This window comes from Pectinophora gossypiella, chromosome 25, assembly GCF_024362695.1.
Source record: "Pectinophora gossypiella chromosome 25, ilPecGoss1.1, whole genome shotgun sequence".
Classification (NCBI taxonomy): domain Eukaryota; kingdom Metazoa; phylum Arthropoda; class Insecta; order Lepidoptera; family Gelechiidae; genus Pectinophora; species Pectinophora gossypiella.
The window spans coordinates 3,201,793-3,220,716 of record NC_065428.1 but is presented as its reverse complement, the minus strand read 5'-3'; the positions used below and the strand labels follow the sequence as shown (position 1 = coordinate 3,220,716).

General features: G+C 36.1%; 1 protein-coding gene across 1 annotated transcript; it reads left to right on the top strand.

The window, feature by feature from the left end:
- The first annotated feature begins 382 nt into the window (after positions 1–382).
- LOC126378149 (uncharacterized) lies at positions 383–15,624 on the top strand. The gene is made up of 5 exons (XM_050026338.1): positions 383–556; positions 661–731; positions 9,056–9,200; positions 9,777–9,856; positions 11,203–15,624. The coding sequence occupies exons 1-5, from the start codon at positions 515–517 to the stop codon at positions 11,882–11,884; spliced, it is 1,020 nt and encodes a 339-aa protein (XP_049882295.1). The 5' UTR covers positions 383–514; the 3' UTR covers positions 11,885–15,624.
- Positions 15,625–18,924: the final 3,300 nt, after the last annotated feature.

The window sequence follows — 18,924 nt, the reverse complement described above, 5'->3', positions numbered from 1 at the left end:
GTAGACTTAATACTCGGTCAATTTAGTAGTGGGATGTGACCGTGAGTGTATGTTAAACTAAGTTAGTGCGTTTGTACTGGCTGAGCCAAAGACCCAGCTGAGCTGATGCACACACTAACTTCTTCTTCTTCAGGAAAGATAGATATATAAGTTCTTCTTTACAAAAAAAAAAAAAAACATTTATGAACTAATTATAAAGTTGATTTGATGGTTTTTAAACGGATTCTACAGACTCGATACCTTATTTTGTTGATTTTATATAAATTATAGCTTTTTTAACGTTGAAATATTATTTTATTTATAAAAATACATAAAAACATATTTTAAAATTATCTTAGGAGGAATAATTGCCATTCAAAAAATGGTAGAGAAACTGTCAGATTCGTATATAAATGAAGAGGCTGCGAACGTCCCCCTTTTATAACCTCAAAAATGCGCGAGAAGTATCACAGTTTTATGGCGAAGTGAGCTTAATTTTGCCTTTAATTGGTGTTAAAGTGAACGGATTACCATTATGCCGTCGAAAAAGAGAAAATACAATGCACGGTTTCCGGCTGTAAGTAGATTTTTTCTCGTAGACGTCTTGAAAGATATAAAAAATGGTGTTGTTTTTATGTTTAATTTTCATAGATTGGTGATTATGACATTGTTTGTTTGTAGGGGCGAATCAAGAAGATAATGCAAACTGACGAGGAAGTGGGGAAAGTCGCCCAGGCCGTACCAGTCATAATCTATATCCTTTTTAATGAGATGTCTTAATAACAGTGATGTGTAATCAAATCATACAATATGATGAGCTAATTCAGATGTTATTATACCAGATGGGATTACTGTATTTGAGTCGTCTGTGGCTGTATGGTGAGAAAGCACTTGTATTAAAAAAATATGTAAGGAACAAAATAAGCTGTGAGAAATATTGGATATTATTTGGTTGCTGATAAATATTTAAGAATGCCATATATTTGCATTGAGATTCTGATCTTTTAAGTGTATGAGAATTGTGAGTATGTTGTACAAAAGACTGGTAATGACAAACAGATGGGGTATAGGTCATGGCTTTTCTTAGAAACCTACATTAGGTATGTTGTTTTCTATTCAAACTCTATTGCATAATATTTAATACACATACAAAAAATGTTACTGTTGGTGCACTAACCTATATAAGTATACAGACTTGTTAGGGCAATATCCAGGGCTAGAAAGAAGAGGGAAGTCTCTTCTCCCTTTCTGTATATCATATTAATAAAAATAGCCTTTGTTCACCGGCACTACCATCTTACATATTTTAATTTTCTTACCTACAAATAAATAACATCACATTTATTTCCCGTTGGGTAGGCAGATACTATGGAAATCCACCTACTACAAACTTGTCACACTACCTTCGCTTCCTCCACTCTCATTATAGAATAATAATAAAGAGTAAAAATTAGTTCTCCACCAACCCGCAGTGGAGCAGCGTGGTGGAGTATGCTCCATACCCTCTCCGATTTATTGAGAGGAGGCCTGTGCCCAGCAGTGGGACGTATATAGGCTATTTATGTTAAAAATTAGTCATTTTCTTAATATATGTCGGGCTGTCCTAAGAGATAGGCGTCCTGCTTATTGTGCCAGTCCTGTCTGTTGTGTGTTGATTTTCTCCATCCTTGTGGTAGGATGTAATTAGTCCACTTTCTTATATTAGACTTATGCTCCGTTCTTGTCTATCAAAGGCCAATTCTTTGAAAACATAACGTAAACAGCTTATATACATCACACCAATGGGCACAGGCTTCCCTTCAATCAACTGGAGGAGGTTTGGAGCATACTCCACCACACTGCTCAACTGCAGGTTGGTAGAGTTGCTTTTATGGCTAATAGTCAGTACAAATTTGAATGTGCCCTCCGAAGTACAGGGGGGTTAAAATGGCCACATCTAAGAAAGCAATATTGCTTTATGACATTTGTTTGCATTGCGCACTTACTTTTATATATGCAAATGTCCAATTGCAATATTGCTTTCTTAGATGAATTGCTTCGATGTGGCCATTTTAAACCCCCTGATCCTCTCCATACTTTGGCTTCTTTATAAGACATTTGCCTTCTTTTTAATTTGTCCATGTAAGTTCTCCTTGGTCTTCCCCTTCCTCTTTTAATTGAATGCAGAATTCTACACAGACTAGAGTGTGGATCTTAAATTAATGATGATGATATATTGTATTAGAGTAGTTTAGGTGTCTGTCTGCCCTGTTAATCCTATTGGCATGGTGCCAATAATACAATTGCTTTAGATTTTCTTTTTATTTGAACTATTTACAGTTACAGCAAGGTATATTTTAACATTTAGCTGGCGAGTAGTGTGTGACCGTACACAACTGTATACCAATTCAATACAAATGTACACCAATACATCTCTGCATACCCCACAGGGATACAGGCATTATGCTATGTCATGTATTGTAACAATAGGCAAGAGGACAACTTAGTCAAATGAGACACTTTTTACGAAATGTCAAAACAATACATTTCAACGGAATTTATATAGAAATACACACACACAAAGTGTATGACTTAACCAATAAACATGGTGAAATGTCATACACTTAGTTACGAGGCACGCTCCTGTCGGTGTAGCATTCTCCATGTTACTAATTCAAAAAAAATCCCATGGTTCACGAGAATGGATGAAAGCTAGACAGTTGAAATTTTCACAAATTAAGTATTTCTATAGGGTAGGCCCGCTACAAGATGGACCGACGATCTGGTGAAGGTCGCGGAAAGCCGCTGGATGCGGGCAGCGCAGGACCGATCGTCGTGGAGATCCTTGGGGGAGGCATATGCCCAGCAGTGGGCGTCGTACGGCTGATGATGAATGAATGAAAAGTATTTCTATTACCGCTATAACAACAAATACTAAAAAGAAAATAAATATTAAATAGTAGCTCCCATACAACAATTAATTTCTTTTGGCCTATTTTGCTCGAAATCAATACCTACTGTTGTTTAACTAATCAATGGTACGGAATCCTTCGTGCGCGAGTCCGAATCGCACTTGGCCGGTTTTTTCTCCCAGTCCGTCGTAGAAGTACAGTGGAACATAGTTTATAAATATCTTAAAACTGAGTCATACAACCATTGTAGTTACTTAATAATAATTTCTAAGAAAAGCATAACCTTTAGCAGATAAGTCCCTTGGCTTGTGTTACAAATACTCATAATATGTACAGCTTTTATGACCTAATTAAATAAGGAAGGATATTTTTTTTATTTATTTTTGGTCACACATAATTTTAATGAGGGATTTTCCAATCGGCGTTCCCCAAAAACCGGATAGATGGCGTTGTTAAGATTTTTCTTCGTTTAAACAGACATATGCATCTTTTATCTTTGTTTTTGGGTATAAATGATGACCCTTTTTATTACACCAAGGTACAATTACAACTTCCACCCATTATTATTCTGATAAAATAAGAGAAGCAATATAGGTAGCAACAGAACTCTATACATATCTGATCCAAATATCAAGCAACAATTAGTTTTATATATGCTTCTGCCATTACATTACATTTTTTTAATAACCAGTAATGAGAATGTACCCCAGTAATGAGAAAATAGTTAATTATCACGCTAAAAGTGAACAACGCCATCTATCGTGTTTTTGGGGAACGTCGCCTTCGTTTAACCTTCTAATTGGATAATTATGTACCCGACTAATGAGAAAGTACAGCGCCTTTTTTTCGGAGAACGTAGCCTGGCAAGTTTCTCATTGAGGTAGTCAGAGGTACATACATCGCAAGATGAACTAAGTATCCACACCTCACCGCGCTCTCGTTAGACCAACAATAAATTGTACAGATTAAATTAATACAATATTATATTACAATTCATCGTAAAAATGCAATGTTTTTCATCGATAACATCCGGTGACGAACCCCTTATCTCCGCGAGATGAACAATCCACGCCACTGCGAAAGATAAGCCACAGATTTTGGCCTCGTTTATTTAATACGCATATATTTATACAATACATGTAAGCTCACGACTATACAGATCCTATATTTATTTATTTATTTATTTAATAGACATTTGCAACATTACAGTAGAAACCATTGCGTTACAAACAAGATTCTTATGGGCCTAAAACTAATTTACAATATTACAATGTTAAATTGAACAACAATAAAGGAAGGATACACAAAATAATAACAAAACAATTCAATTAATAATAACGAATACATCACAATAAAATAAAAATTATTTAACTTATGCTACTGACAGGCATCAAATTCTCAAATGCTTTTGCACATTCACTCAACAAACATCCAATCGCATCGTTTTATATACATATATATCTCTGACTACCAATTGGGGTAGTAATATGAAAGTTCGCCACCAAACTTGAAATTTTTATATTCACCCACTAACGTTTTAAGTGGCATAATATTTTTATATATAAGTACCTACTAAAACCAAAAAGAGAAAATTAGGTTCATCATGTCCATCTCGGACTCAAAATTCAAATATATCTCTATTCAGTAGGTAACATAGTTACACTTTGAATCGTCGTTTTTTACATAACGAAGGTCCCATCTGCCTGGCACTACTGCAGCTTCTCACAACCGGGAAAAAGAAGCTGCAAGAAAAACCTCGGAACAGGGCCATAGATTTTTTTTTAAAAACTTCGTATCAGCAGTGGCTTCAAGTTGTCTTTGATTACTTATGGCTCTACCCATCCCTTTAGGGATTACGGGCGTGAGTTCAAGTATGTTGGTATATGCGCACATCTCAAGTTGCAAATATTGCTTTTTAGATCTGTAAGCGTTATCCCGTTTTGACAGGGTCCGCTAACCTAACCTGAAGATTTGACAGGTCCGGTTTTATACAGAAGCTACTGCCTGTCTGACCTTCCAACCCGCGAAGTGAAAACCAGGCCAATACAGGTTAGGTCACATACCTCTGAAATGCATTTCTCGGGTATGTGGGTTTCCTCACTATGTTTCCCTTCACCGCTGAGCACGTGATAATTAAATTCGTGCTGGATTTCAACAGAATGTATAACCACATTTACTACAATATTTTTTTATTTCATTTCATTAATAGTTCGCATCTTTCTCGCTCCATTGTCAGACACGTCACAGTGTCGTATTATCTGTCGGGTAACGTGAATCATCTGGATACTTCGCTTCGTTCTATTTATAGCGACATTCAATCTATCTAAAGGGGTCTACGACGGAGTAGCGTTGTTAGAACAGCTATTTGCACAAATTATCGTCAAATTCAAATATATCTTTATTCAGTAGGTAACATAGTTACACTTTGAACCGTTATTTTTTACATAACTAACGTCTCATCCGCCTAAAACTACTGCAGCTTCTCACAACATGTATAGCCGGGGAAAAGGAGCTGCAAGAAAAACCTCGGCACAGGGCCCAAGACGTTCTTTAAAAACATCGAAATATTGTTTTCCATTTTTAAAATACTCTATACCTATTTTATTTTTAAATAAATTGCTTCCATACTTACATGGGCTAAAAGGCTATTGGCGTATGCGTTCTAGTTTGTCCGACCAAGCAGTTTATTTATTTATTGGTAATGCTGTTTATAGGTAGTTAATTCCATTTGCGGCAAATCTACAATAAGTATCATTTTTTTATTATAGTAGTTTCATACAAACTTTGCCACCCCTTTTTACCCCCTTAGGGGGGTCAAATTTCGTAAAATCCAGTCTTAATTAGTACCTACGTTCTAAAAGCAACCCCTAGCACTTGTAGTTTCTGAGATATCGTGATGAGTGAGTCAATCAGTGAGTGAGCTTTCGCATTTATATTTTAAATTTTTATTCTTATTCAATAGTTCGTATCAACAGTGGCTGCAAGTTGTCTTAGTTGGATTACTTGTGGCTCTGCCCACCCCATTAGGGATTACGGGCGTGAGTTTATGTATGTATGTTATTCGATAGTACATTTAAATCTTATGATCTGTGATTTAAATCCATTGTATATCGCCATTTATTAATACATAAAATAATAATTACTGTTCATCTGTGACGAATGTCAATTTTACGCTGAACGTTTTTAATTATAATATAGAAAAAAAAACTCAGTTTTAGAGATTCCATTGAATATTTTATTAAGCAAGAAAACGTGTCTACCGAATTTTACTTAATGTAATGTATATTAGTTATTATCACCTATTTAGCTTAAACTAAAATAATGTTTAAAGACATTAAAGAAACAAAGGAGATCATCGGCTCTCCATACTTTCGCCGGCCCAAATTTGAAAGTGCCGGCCAGAGAAAAAAAATGTGTCGAACCTTTCGAGTAGATTGCTCTGAACATTTTTTACTATGACACCAAACGTGTATAACCATTAGTTTGGCTTTAATTGGATTTTAAAAATCACGATTTTTCATACATTTTGTAAAAAAAAAAATATTATGTCCGTTGGGAAAAAAAGGGATACAGGCGTATTACAAAGGACCGTTAGAACATTTATTAGTATGGCGCCAAACTTCTGTGACCATTATTTTGACTTTTATTGGACTTTCCGTTTTGGTTAATATGTTAAAATGCCGGCAATCGAAAAAAATACGTCGAATCTGTCTAATAGTTGCTTCTTAATATTTTTAAATATGACACCAAACATCTATAACCATTATTTTGACTTTTATTGGAATTTACGTTTTAGTTCAAATGTGAAAAGTGCCGACCAGCAAAAATACCATGCAGAGAGTATCGAGTAGGTGCCTATTAACATTTTCTCTATAGCACCAAACGTGTACAATCATTAGTTTGGCTTTTAGTTTATTTTAAAAATCTTATTTATTTTGTTTAAAAATAAAGTGCTTTGGGCAAAAAATGCGGTACGGCGGATGACAAAGGACCTTTAGAACATTTAATAATCTGGCGCGAAACATTTTAGACCATTATTATGACTTTTATTCGTCTCTCTTTCCGTTTTGGTTCAAATGGGAAAATGTCAGCCAGCGAAACAAAATAAGTCAAATCTTTTGGTAAATTACTTGAAACGTATTTTTTTACTATATTACCAAATGTAGACTTTGGCGTTTATTGGACTTTTTAAAAAATCTTTTTTTATATACATTTTAACAATGACAACAAGCAGAGCTTTCTCAATGACTAGTTATTAGTCAGATAAATACTTTGTGTTATTGTTTTGTATGTTATTAGGTGAACTTCTATATTAATACTATCTGATTTTAGATACGACGTTGGCTGTAGTTTTTGCATTCGACTCAACGTTACGGCCTAAGTTTAGGTTGAATTATGGTATTGATTCATCTTGATCGTACATGGTTACCACCCTCCAAAGATAAGCTTGCCATCTAGTGACGAAACTCGTATTTTGGCATGACGTCTGAAGAAGCTGTTAGGGAAGACAGGAGTCGGGCAGTTATACTTTGCATGTATGCCGATCACAATGTCCTGGTGCTACTCGGCCGATATAGCACAGTACCTCACATTTCTTAAAAAAAAATAAGCTTCTAAAGCGTGTATCACCATCAGGTGAGATAGTGGTCAAATGAAAACCTATTTTTGATTTATAAAATGTGTCCAATGACGACCACGATATTACGCCTTCACCTGCATTATCGCCAGATAAAACTTTTTTCGCCAAAGTGTAGGTATCTATGAAAACTCCAGATTTTGGAGAAATCTAATTGAGTTCAAAATAGTGGTCATAGACGTTTAATGTCATAGTAATAAACATTCTGACGATCCTTTAAATAACGCGCCTGTCATATTTTATTTTATAACAAAATAAATCAAAAATCGAGGTTTTAAAAATCCAAAAACAGCCAAACTAATGGTCATACACGTTTACTGTCATAGTGAACAATGTTTACAGGTATCTTCTCGATAGTTTGACATGTGTTTTTGCTGACCGGCACTTTTCACATAGAAACTAAAACGTAAAGTCCAATAAAAGCCAAAATAATGGTTATAGACGTTTGGTGCCATAATAATAAATGGTCAAATGGATAAGTTTTAACCGGATATACCAATATTGTTTCTTGTCCGGCACTTCACATTTTCACCAAAATGTATGAAAAATACAAGTTTTTTTTTAATTCGAATAAAACCGAAAATATTGACACTACAGCTTTGGTGCCATAGTAATAAATGCTCAGACGGATAAGTTCTAAGGATATATACCATTTTTGTTAATTGGCCGGCACTTTACATTTTCACCAACAATGTATGAAAAATACAGTTCTTTTAATTCGAATAAAACCGAAGATATTGACCCTACAGCTTTGGTGCCATAGTAATAAATACTCAGACGGATAAGATCTAACGGAATATAGCAAAATTATTTTTTGGCCGGCACTTTGACTTCTGGGCCGAAATCCGATGATCTCCTTTATTTATTTAAAGATTAAATTAAAAAAATGAAAATTTTATTTTTTCACAATACGCTTTTTGAGTACGCTATCGTCAGAGAACACCAAACTTTTGAAAATCAATTTTCTGTTTCTTAAGTGCAGTTTTCACTAACAGAGCTCGATATTCGGCGACACCTTGGTCTAACAGAAAGTTCGATGAGGCGTGAGTACTTCATCTTGCGATGGATGTACCTCTGATTACCCCAATGAGAGACGTTCCAGGCTACGTTTTAAAAAAAAACTGTCGTCGTTTAACCTTCTAATTTCATCTTTCACCTTTTATCTTTGTGTTTGGGTTTAAATGACAACCCTTGTTATTACCTCCAGGCACACACAACACATCTTTACACGTCACAGATATTACAAAATTTAACAACACACAACCATACACAATCATAAGACAGAACCACACACACACACATACTTAATTTGATCCAAATATCAAGCAACTGGATGTCGTGGAGATCCTTGGGGGAGGCCTATGCCCAGCAGTGGGCGTCGTACGGCTGATGATGATGATCAAGCAACAGTTATTTTGATATATGATTCTGCCATTACATTGTATTTTTGAATAATTATGTATGTACCCGAGTAATAGAATAAGAAATACTATTATTGTGATAACTATTATGCTTAACACAAATACTCCTTAACTCTATCTACTCCAACACCTCGCACCCTGGAGTTGTTTGTCGAGTCTCTGCTTAGCAAGGCGATGCAGGTGACAATGGCGAGGAACGCCAAGACGCTCAGCCCGTCACATGTTAAGCAGTGCATCTTGGCCGAGTCCAAGTTCGACTTCCTGCGGGATCTGGTGAGTTGTTTCATGTCACAATTCGACTGTCAATATTCCCTGGGCCTCAGCCAAGTTAACAGAAATGTATGGGATTGACATGTCACCTTATGTCAATCTCATACATTTTGTCACTGTCACTGTTCATTGTCATAAACGTTGGCATCTTCGCTAACAGTAATAGAAATGTATGGGATTGACATGTCACCTTATGTCAATCTCATACATTTTTGTCACTGTCACCGTTAGCGATCGGGTGAGAGCCTTCAGCGCTCCCCATTTGTCCGGCCAAGTAGTTAATGCCATCTGCGGCAAATCTACAATAAGTCACGTCAAAAAAAAAAAAAAAAAAAACCGTTAGCGAAGTTGTCAACGCTTACGACAATCGACATGATTCGCCTCATGATTCTGAGTTAATATCGAGTTAAATTTTCCGTCGCCCAATTCATGATTTTTGTTGTTTTTTTTTAAATATTTTCAATTCGATACTTTTGCGATGTAAAATTCCACTTGATATCAACTCAGAATCATAGTCTGAATCTTTGCTGAAAGTTTTCGTTACGATGTCACTGACACCCTGTATGTTTGTATTTTCAGGTGAAGAACATCCCTGACGTATCTGCTGCTGAGGAGAAGGAGATGCAGATGAGTGCTGAAAGTTCACCAAATTCCTCGAGGTAACACTATCCATTGTTTTTCTTTTTTAGGGTAATTAAAACACATAATAACGGGTTCTTACCGCGTTTGAAATAGGGATATGAGACTCCCGATATTTCGACACTGTTGCACTGTTGAAGTTTTTTAGGGTATCCCGCGCTCTAATACGTCGAGTTCTTTCACCTGGCAGAAATTGCTGGTTAGCAATAAAACCGCCTATTGTTCTCATTTTATCAGTTTGTATCTGGGCATTAGTTGTCCAATAAATGATTATTGATTTGATTTACAATATCATTATACATGCATAAATAAACTCACGCCTATTTCCCACCGGAGTAAGTAGGATGAAATGCTGATTTACTGGTGATTAAGTAGAATTAAAAAAAAACAAGTTTTTAGATTGAATTTTCTCTTTATAAATTCGTTTGGACGCTTCGTAAAAAGAATCTCATTTGTAAAAAAAAATGCCTGTTCCATCATACAGTCCATTTCTCCTTTTAAGTACCCACTTACTTATTAAACCTATTTAGATATCCAAATCCGAAACGAAACTAACAATAATAAAATGTAGTTGCCAATTAATCTTAGATTGAGGTCGTTCTGCTGGGTAATTGGTAAATCGATAACGTATTAAATAGAAACCACGATTTTTACAATAAAAACCTTTTCCTTTGGACGCATGTTTGTTATCGATTCACTATTTAGGTATACAGGGTATTAGTGACATGGTAACGAATACTGAGAGGTTTGAGAAGAATGATTTCGCTTATCATTCTATGTTGATATCAAATGGATTTGTTTTGCTTCTTTTTTCAAAAAATCATGTTCTTTTTTGTTTTTTTTTTTATTATTATTATCAATTCTATAATTTTGCGATGGAAAAATTCCACTTGATATTACCTCAGCATAATGAACTGAAGCATCCCTCAGTATTAGTTACGATGTCACTTACACTCCATATAAGTACGTACAGGTAGCCATACAAGTACGTATGGCTGTTAGTGATTGTGACACCGTAACGAATATTAAGGGTGATGATTCAGACCATGATTCTGAAATGATATGAAATGGAATTTCAATGACAAATTATTGGGTCTTAATCTCCATCGAAGTGCGGTATGAGCGACCGCCATTTTTGTTTTACTTATGTGCCGCGAATTATACACTTGTTATATTTGCTACAAATTATCAACAAAAAATACAAATATAAGTACTTTATTTATTACACTCGAAATCAATTAAGAAAAACAAAGAAAAAAATAAACCAATAAAAAAGTTTTTGTATTGTGTAAATTACCAGTTAGTTACACTTACATAGTGATAACAACTTATATAACTGTTATCTCACCAACTGTTCCAATTTCAGATTCTCAGACACATCAGTGCCCCCGCGCAGGGTAGTGCGCGAAGACTCCAATAGCTCAAGCAGTTGCGACCTTAAAGTCCTCCCAGTAAGGGACCCTAAAGACAGTTTGAAACGCGCGCACTCCGCCGACGAACCAAGACAAACAGTTACCTCCACCATCGTATCTACTGACGCTGCCATAGACTTAACTACCAAGAAGGAAGAGAAAACAGTCCGCGCAAACTTTTACCAAGAAACCCTCACAGACCAAGTACAACATAGAAGTGTCATCACCATCAACCCTACGTACAACAACCCTCCGCAACCGTCGACCTCTAGTTACGCCAACATGACGCCAGTGGAACCCATCCACAGGATAGAAGCACCAAAGCCTGAAATTAAACCACTCTACTTTGTAGACTTAAAACAGAATAATAACGTGGCTATGACACCGCCGCGAACGCCGGTAACGCCAATATTAAACATAGACTTTACAAAAAATTTAACCAACCCCGAAATCAAAGTTCTAGATACGGCTGTAGCGAATATAGTAGGAGTAAAAGAGAGGCCTAAAGAGAAACTACAGAGGCAAAATTCCAAGTCGTATAAGGCTGAAAGTAAGAAGGAGGTGAAACCGCCTCCGATTGACATAGACCATATAAATTCGGGCAATTTGCAAATTGACGAGGACTATGATACCTGAATGTTCGTTCGTTGGTTCTTTTTTGTGTTTTTTATAAGTGACAGTACGGAAAATAAGGTGGAATTGTGTGAGCAAACGTAAGTGTGTAGTCGTCTCGTCTATTGTAAAAGTGCACTCATACTGGAGCTTGTTTTTGAAGAGCGAAGCGACGTTTACAAAGTTTTGTGCTACAATTATAACAAAAAAATATTGATTCTTAACATGATAGGTAAAGCCGCGTTTCCGCTTGTCAAAATTTGGTGCGCAACATGTTGCACAACATGTTGTTCAAAATGTTGAAAGTTAGCGCGGAACTTTTGTTTAACAACGTTGTCTGTCTACGCATTTACTATACGACCATCGTCGACAACATGTCGCCAGAGGAACTGATGTTGTTGCGCGTCACGTCTCCACTCGACAACAATTGATGCTCGACTATCGATGATCGCTAAACAAACAACAAGCCGCGCGACATGTTGCGCTTCAGCTGGCAACGTTGCGCTTCAGCTGGCAACGTTGCGCTTCAGCTGGCAACGTTGCGCTTCAGCTGGCAACGTTGCGCGTTGTTGTGCAACGTTGCCGTATGTGTTGAGCGTCATGTGATGTGTGTCAATTGTTGACTAGTGATTTAATGTGAATTACAAACAGAAAAAAATGTTGCGAAGGTGTCTCAACAAAAAGTAACTCTAGTAGATGCATTTCAAGGTAGAATAGACTTTTAGCTCAATGTTCTAGAGCTTCTTTTGATTTGCTTTGCGATTTCATTTTATTTTTTCAACAAAATATTTCTTGTTGGTTGCTATCCGAATGAAACTGTCAACAATTTGTTTTACATTTAAGAGATTAATAGGTGGTAGGTATTGAATGATATATAGATTTGGATGGTCATCCCCTAAGGGTGTGAAAGAATTTTCAGAACAAAACAACTAAAAAATAGGTAAAATTGACCTTAATTTCACTATAATCTTATCCTTATAAAAAAACAGGGGGTGTAAAATGGCCACATCGAACCAATTCATCTAAAAAAGCAGTATTGTAATTTGACATTTGCGCATATAAAATTAAGTGCGCTATGCAAACAAATGTCAAATAGCAATATTGCTTTTTTAGATGAATTGCTTCAATGTGGTCTTTTTAACCCCCAGATCATAACAGTGAAAACCGCATTCGAATCCATTCAGTGGTTCTCGAAACTGTACAAAGGTCAATCTTCCTTTTATACCTATTACTAAGTTATGTATTAATTTTGTTTCCTTCGGACAGCAATCCTATACCTTATTGAATATAGCTCGATTGAAATGACAACAGGGGGGTTAAAGAGGCAACATCAAAGCAATTAATCTACAAAAGCAATATTGCTATTTGACATTTCTTGACATTGTGCACTTTTATGTGCGCAAATGTCAAATTACAATTATGCTTTTTAAATAGATCGCTTGTAAGGGACCCTAGGACAGAAATATAGTCATAGAATAAAGAATAATACTAGATACAGAAGGGAAACTCCGCTGAGTACTGATATGAGCTTGATTATCTCTCGGAGTGTTCCGCACTTAGTCTTCTTAAAACGTAACGAGTAAGGCGCACGCGCAGATTGTCCCGCTCGCACGCAAGGAGGAAACCGGCACACGTTGCATCTGTGAGTGTGTGACTAAAATCGTGATTTTTATATGAAGTGTCCGCGTGATATAGCACACAGTCTAGTGCGAAAGAGACAAGAGACATGCCCGTCCTGCTCTCATTCTAATGGAGTTATATTCAATGAAGCATACGTGTCTAGTTACGTTGTTCACCATTTATGTAGATAGATTTGAATGTATGAATTTGCAACGATTGTTTTTTTTAAGTACGTACGCATGTGTGGTTTTTGTTTCACCTTCGTCTGAGATTGACAATTTGTTTTTATTTTATTTTTCCATAAAAAATGGCTTGGGCAGTGCAAAATTGAGCTTTTTGATTTAAGTTTTGCATTGTTTAAGTTATTACAGGTAAAGGCGTCGAATTTAAGTGCTGATTTACACATATATAGCCAATTTTTAACCGACTTCAAAAAGAAGGAGGTTATCAATTTCACCCGTATGTACGATTAAATTATGGCACAGAAAACCATCGCAGAATTCAATCATCACGATATTAATTCAACCATCACAGAATTCACAGACACCGTTTTTCACAAGATCCGCTTACTCGACCTGGGGGGTTAAAATGGCCACATCGAAGCAATTCGTCTAAGAAAGCAATGTTGCAATTTGACATTTACGCATATAAAAGTAAGTGCGCAATGCAAACAAATGTCAAATAGCAATATTGCTTTCTTTGCCATTGGATGTGGCCATTTTAACCCCCCTGAACATTTGGCAGGTCCGGTTTTTTACAGAGGCAGTCGCCTACCTGACCCTCCAACCAAGGGAAAACTAGCCCAACAAAAGTTAGGTCACATGCCTGCGAAACGCATTTCTAGGGTATATGGGGTTCTTCACGATGTTTTCCTAAATATGGTAACTCTAACGTCAGTGTATAAGGGTGACGCACATCGTTGTCAAACTACAAAAAAATATAATAATTTCACCAACAGCGGAAGAGACAACGTCGAATTTCTCTTTTACTCTTGGTGTCTTTCCGTAATGTTGTCTCGCTTTGAGTGAAAGAGAACAAACAATTCCCTTCCGCCATGTTGTGGTCACGTAACACATTATACGCGTAGACTATGCCAATCACTGTTATCCAGCGCTTCTTATTCGTGCCTATACCTACATTGTATTTCTTAGTGTTATGTATTAAACGTGTCTAAAGGTGGTCGCACACTTGTCATTGCGGCATCGAACACATGTATGACGTCAACGTCAAAAACTACATGAAACATGACGTCTATTGACGTCGGCGTCAGAATATTTAGACAAGTTATAACATCAGCTTCAAACTGTTAAAGGAGTGACGATCAACCATAATAAAGGGAAAAGTAGTAAAAAAAACTAAGGTAAAAAAAAACTTTTAGCGGGCAGTTTTCGTACCTAATATATCGGCGAAAACTTAGTGGCTTTCCTACAATCATAGGTAAACTAGCACATTAGAAAATTATCTGTGTAATGTGGCTTTATATTCAATCATGCCCTTCATTACATATAATTGGGTATTTGACTGGGTCAAAGATAAGTTATAAAATGCTAAAACAGAAATATAAGCCAGTCTAAGATGATCAAAAATCAATCTCATTTTATTTTTTGACTTATGTTCGAATTTTATTTATGAATTAAGTAACAATGATTACGATGTTTGACCGCTTTTATTCATGACGTCATAGGACACTGTATTTATATACAAACTCCAAAGAAAACTATCGTTTTGACGTTTGACGTAAAAAGTATCTCATTTGACTAGATTGTCATGTAGCCTATAAGTATGACATTTGGATGTTAGGCATCTTCTGTTGACGTTGGATCGTAAAACGCGTTGACGTCGCAATGTACAAGTGTGCGATCACCGTTACCTTGCATAAAAATGCCCTGTTTGAATGTGATTTTGTATGATTATCTTAAGTCTTTTTGTTATCATTACGAAGTTATGATTATATTAACTTAAAAAGTTTAATCTGATATTCAAATTAAAAAGATTAGCTAGTATATTACCCTGGTGATAATTTTTGTTTATCCCATTACACCATTGCATTGTAGAACTGTAAATGAAGTACTGAGCACTAAATTGAAACGAGTGTATGTACACGATATATGTAAAATATAAATTACAAATATTACAAGATCGAACACGTCTTTTTCTTGTGTAAATACTTAATGAGGAATATATACGTAAGTATAGATATACGGCGCTAATAAGTTGGCGACGAGTATAAATTTTAAAAATCGAAATTAATAAGTTTAGAATGAGGGTAGTTGATAATGACATTTCTTTTTAAACAGAAATGTAATTTAAATTCAATAAAGTAGATGTAAAAAAAATCATAACGACGATAGATAAGCAGCCGGTGAATGAGTAGTTAAGCTTTTTCGGCTAATTTATTTTGCAATTTGCTTTCAGATATGCTAGTTGGTTTTAGTATAATTTTGTTATCTGTCTATTTGTAATGGGGTCTGACCGGAGACGGCTCAAATAACCGTGACGGAAGAAGTAGATGCAGGTGCAAATGGTGCAATACAGTAAATAAGAAAAAGAAGCACAAACCTGGAAACCTACATAAGCAGTGATCGGATTTTCGTGTAGTTTACGATGTTGCCATCCCCAAAAAAAAAAGCCCGCCACTGATTCCCAGGATAAACAGTACATATCTATAAATTTGTAAATATGTAGGTATATTCATTAATGACCGAATTAAGGTAAATAAGCGCCCAAATATCCGATCACTGCACTTTACATAATGATATATCTACATATTCAGTTGCATACATATACAGGGTGTTAGTAACGTAAGGAAAACTACTATGATTCATGAAAATTTCAGAGTATTTTGAATTATTTCCAGTTCCATACTTTTGGGACGGAAAATCCACTTGATATCAACTCAGAATCATAGTTTGAATCATCCCTCAAAGTCTAAGTAACGATGTCACTAACACCCAGTATATAGGTATAAAGAAATAATACATAGAGTAAAGGAGAAAATAATTTAATTTAGACATAGAGGAAGAGTGCTTGCACCAAAACAAGCAAGGTGTTTTTAAGTAAGTATCTATTTCGGTCCCTAAAAACCAATTATTAGTCAATTAGGTGCCTACGTACTTTGTAAATGAGATTTAATTAAGGTAGTGTGGCTGTTCATTTATTAGGGAAATACAATTTACTCATAATTTTCCTGAGCCTGCTGCCATTAATCACACAATAGCAATATCAAGATGGACGACTGAAACTACGGCGGATGAGACGTTCGTTATGTAAAAATTGACGATTCAAAGTATAACTATGTTACCTACTGAATAAAGATATTTTTGAATTTGAATTTGGACCATCATTAAGTACATAATAAAAAGAGCAATATTTTTAGATTAAATTACCGCTTTGCACATTGATATTACACATTTTAATAGTATGTACTTACATAAAACAACCTGCACAATAAATTCTAAACTACCTTCATTTAAACATAATATGTAACAATAAGTTTACAATTGGGTAGTTTTCTAGGTCAAAGATAAATAATGAAATTCTGATTACTAAATAAAGACAAATCTAAAGGTGACAAAATCGTTTTCTTTTTTCTATTTAACTTAAAGAATTTTAATAAAGATAAATGTAAAAATAAGTGCGACATTTTATCACGATTTTCTATGACGTCAGAGGTTGCATTTTCCTACAAATTCCATCGTAATTTCGTGTTTTGACATTTAGTAAGTAATACTAATTTGACTAGTTGAAAACTACCCTATCATAAAATGGTAACATTTAAAACACGCATTGCGATTGGCGGGATAATGATCCAGTTTCGCAATTCGCTAATTGATTAGAAAATCATTATTTTCAAATTATTTTAGTCAATGAGAATGAAATACTTACATAAAATTATGCTCTAACTAGCCTTTATTGAACATTAATTCTGCAAATAATTAATCTTGTATTTACTTCAAGGTCATTGCTATGGTTCGAAAAGAAGAGATCGCCTTATTATGTACAAGAGACGTCGACTTCGGAACCTGAAACCTTGTCTTGTGATATAAAATAATTTGTTTCCATAAAACTGATGATGATGACTAACTTTCTATCCTGTTAGGTATTTAAATCCCTCATCCATTTCCGATGAGAAACGTCCAGACTAAATACGAAAGCAATAACAAAGTCTATGTATAACTACGTATGTTACGTTGTAAATAAATTAGATACATCAGTGATATTCATTTTGAAGTTTCATTTGGTATCTTTAGAACACAGATTACTACCACTGCATACCTAAGATTGGTCATGGGGCACACAGATAATAGTTACCATGGCCGGATCGTGAATTTGTGGGGCCCTGGGCTGAAACTACTTGGGGGCCTATCTTAATACTCAACTAATAGCAAAAAATATTTTATCAGACATTTTTTTTCAAATTATGGTTTACTTTTTAGCGGGTTCTGGGGGCCCCTTGTAACCCCGGGGCCCTGGGCTGCAGCCCAATCAGCCCATAGATAGATCCGGTCATGATAGTTACAACGCGCCTAGGCGGTCTACAAAGGCAAAGTTGAAGCAATTCATCTAAGAAAATAATACTTAAGTATTGCTTTTTTTGAAATTTATTGACTTTGCGTATTTACTTACTTTTATATAAGTACGCAAATGTGAAATTGCAATATTATTATGGGGCCTTGTTAAACCCCCTGCTGTTCGCACGAGTACGACCGACCTTATGGCACACCCCGGAGTCCGGGGCCCGGACACTTTACACAAACATCTTCGTTTTACACAGACACCGCATATTGACGTCATCGTATACGCGAGTCTCTGTGTGTGACGTCTGACTCCATACGATTCAAGTATTAACCATGGCCGAAGAGCCCCCCCCCCCCCCCCCCTAAAAACCTAGCTCAGACGCTGGTGAGGAGCTGAGAGACGCCGTTCTATACTTCGTATTATTCCTTATAAGTACTATGCTTAGTTCATATTTTATATCCACTGCTAGGCACAGGTGCTTCCTTTCTCAACATTATGACGGAGCATTCATCAGTATGTTTGTGGTGCAGTTACTTTGGTGGTCCACCGTGGTTTGATGGTGTAGCGGGAATCGGAAGAACGCATGAACGTGATCATACCTCGAGGCCTCATGTGCGGGTTCACATGGATGGTTTTTAAACTACCCTCATACATAAGCAGCCTATATACGTCCCACTGCTGGGCATAGGCCTCCCCTCAATCAACCGAAGGGGGTATGGAACATACTCCACCACGCTGCCAAACTACCCTCATTTTTTTTTAAACATCATCAATTTAAGAGCCACGCTCTTGTAGGTGCAGCATTTCAATATACCACGCCCATATCTCCCAAGAGAGATCTCGGGGTGGGCAGAGCCACAAGTCATCGGGATGAAGAAAGAATAAAAAAGAAACATTTCAGATTAAACGCAGCCCCTCTTGATAAT

Coding starts and splice junctions, on each gene's coding strand:
- LOC126378149 (XM_050026338.1), top strand. CDS start 515: ATGCCGTCGAAAAAGAGAAAATACAATGCACGGTTTCCGGCT. Junction 557..660: donor ACAATGCACGGTTTCCGGCT/GTAAGTAGATTT, acceptor GTTTGTTTGTAG/GGGCGAATCAAGAAGATAAT. Junction 9,857..11,202: donor AGTTCACCAAATTCCTCGAG/GTAACACTATCC, acceptor TTCCAATTTCAG/ATTCTCAGACACATCAGTGC.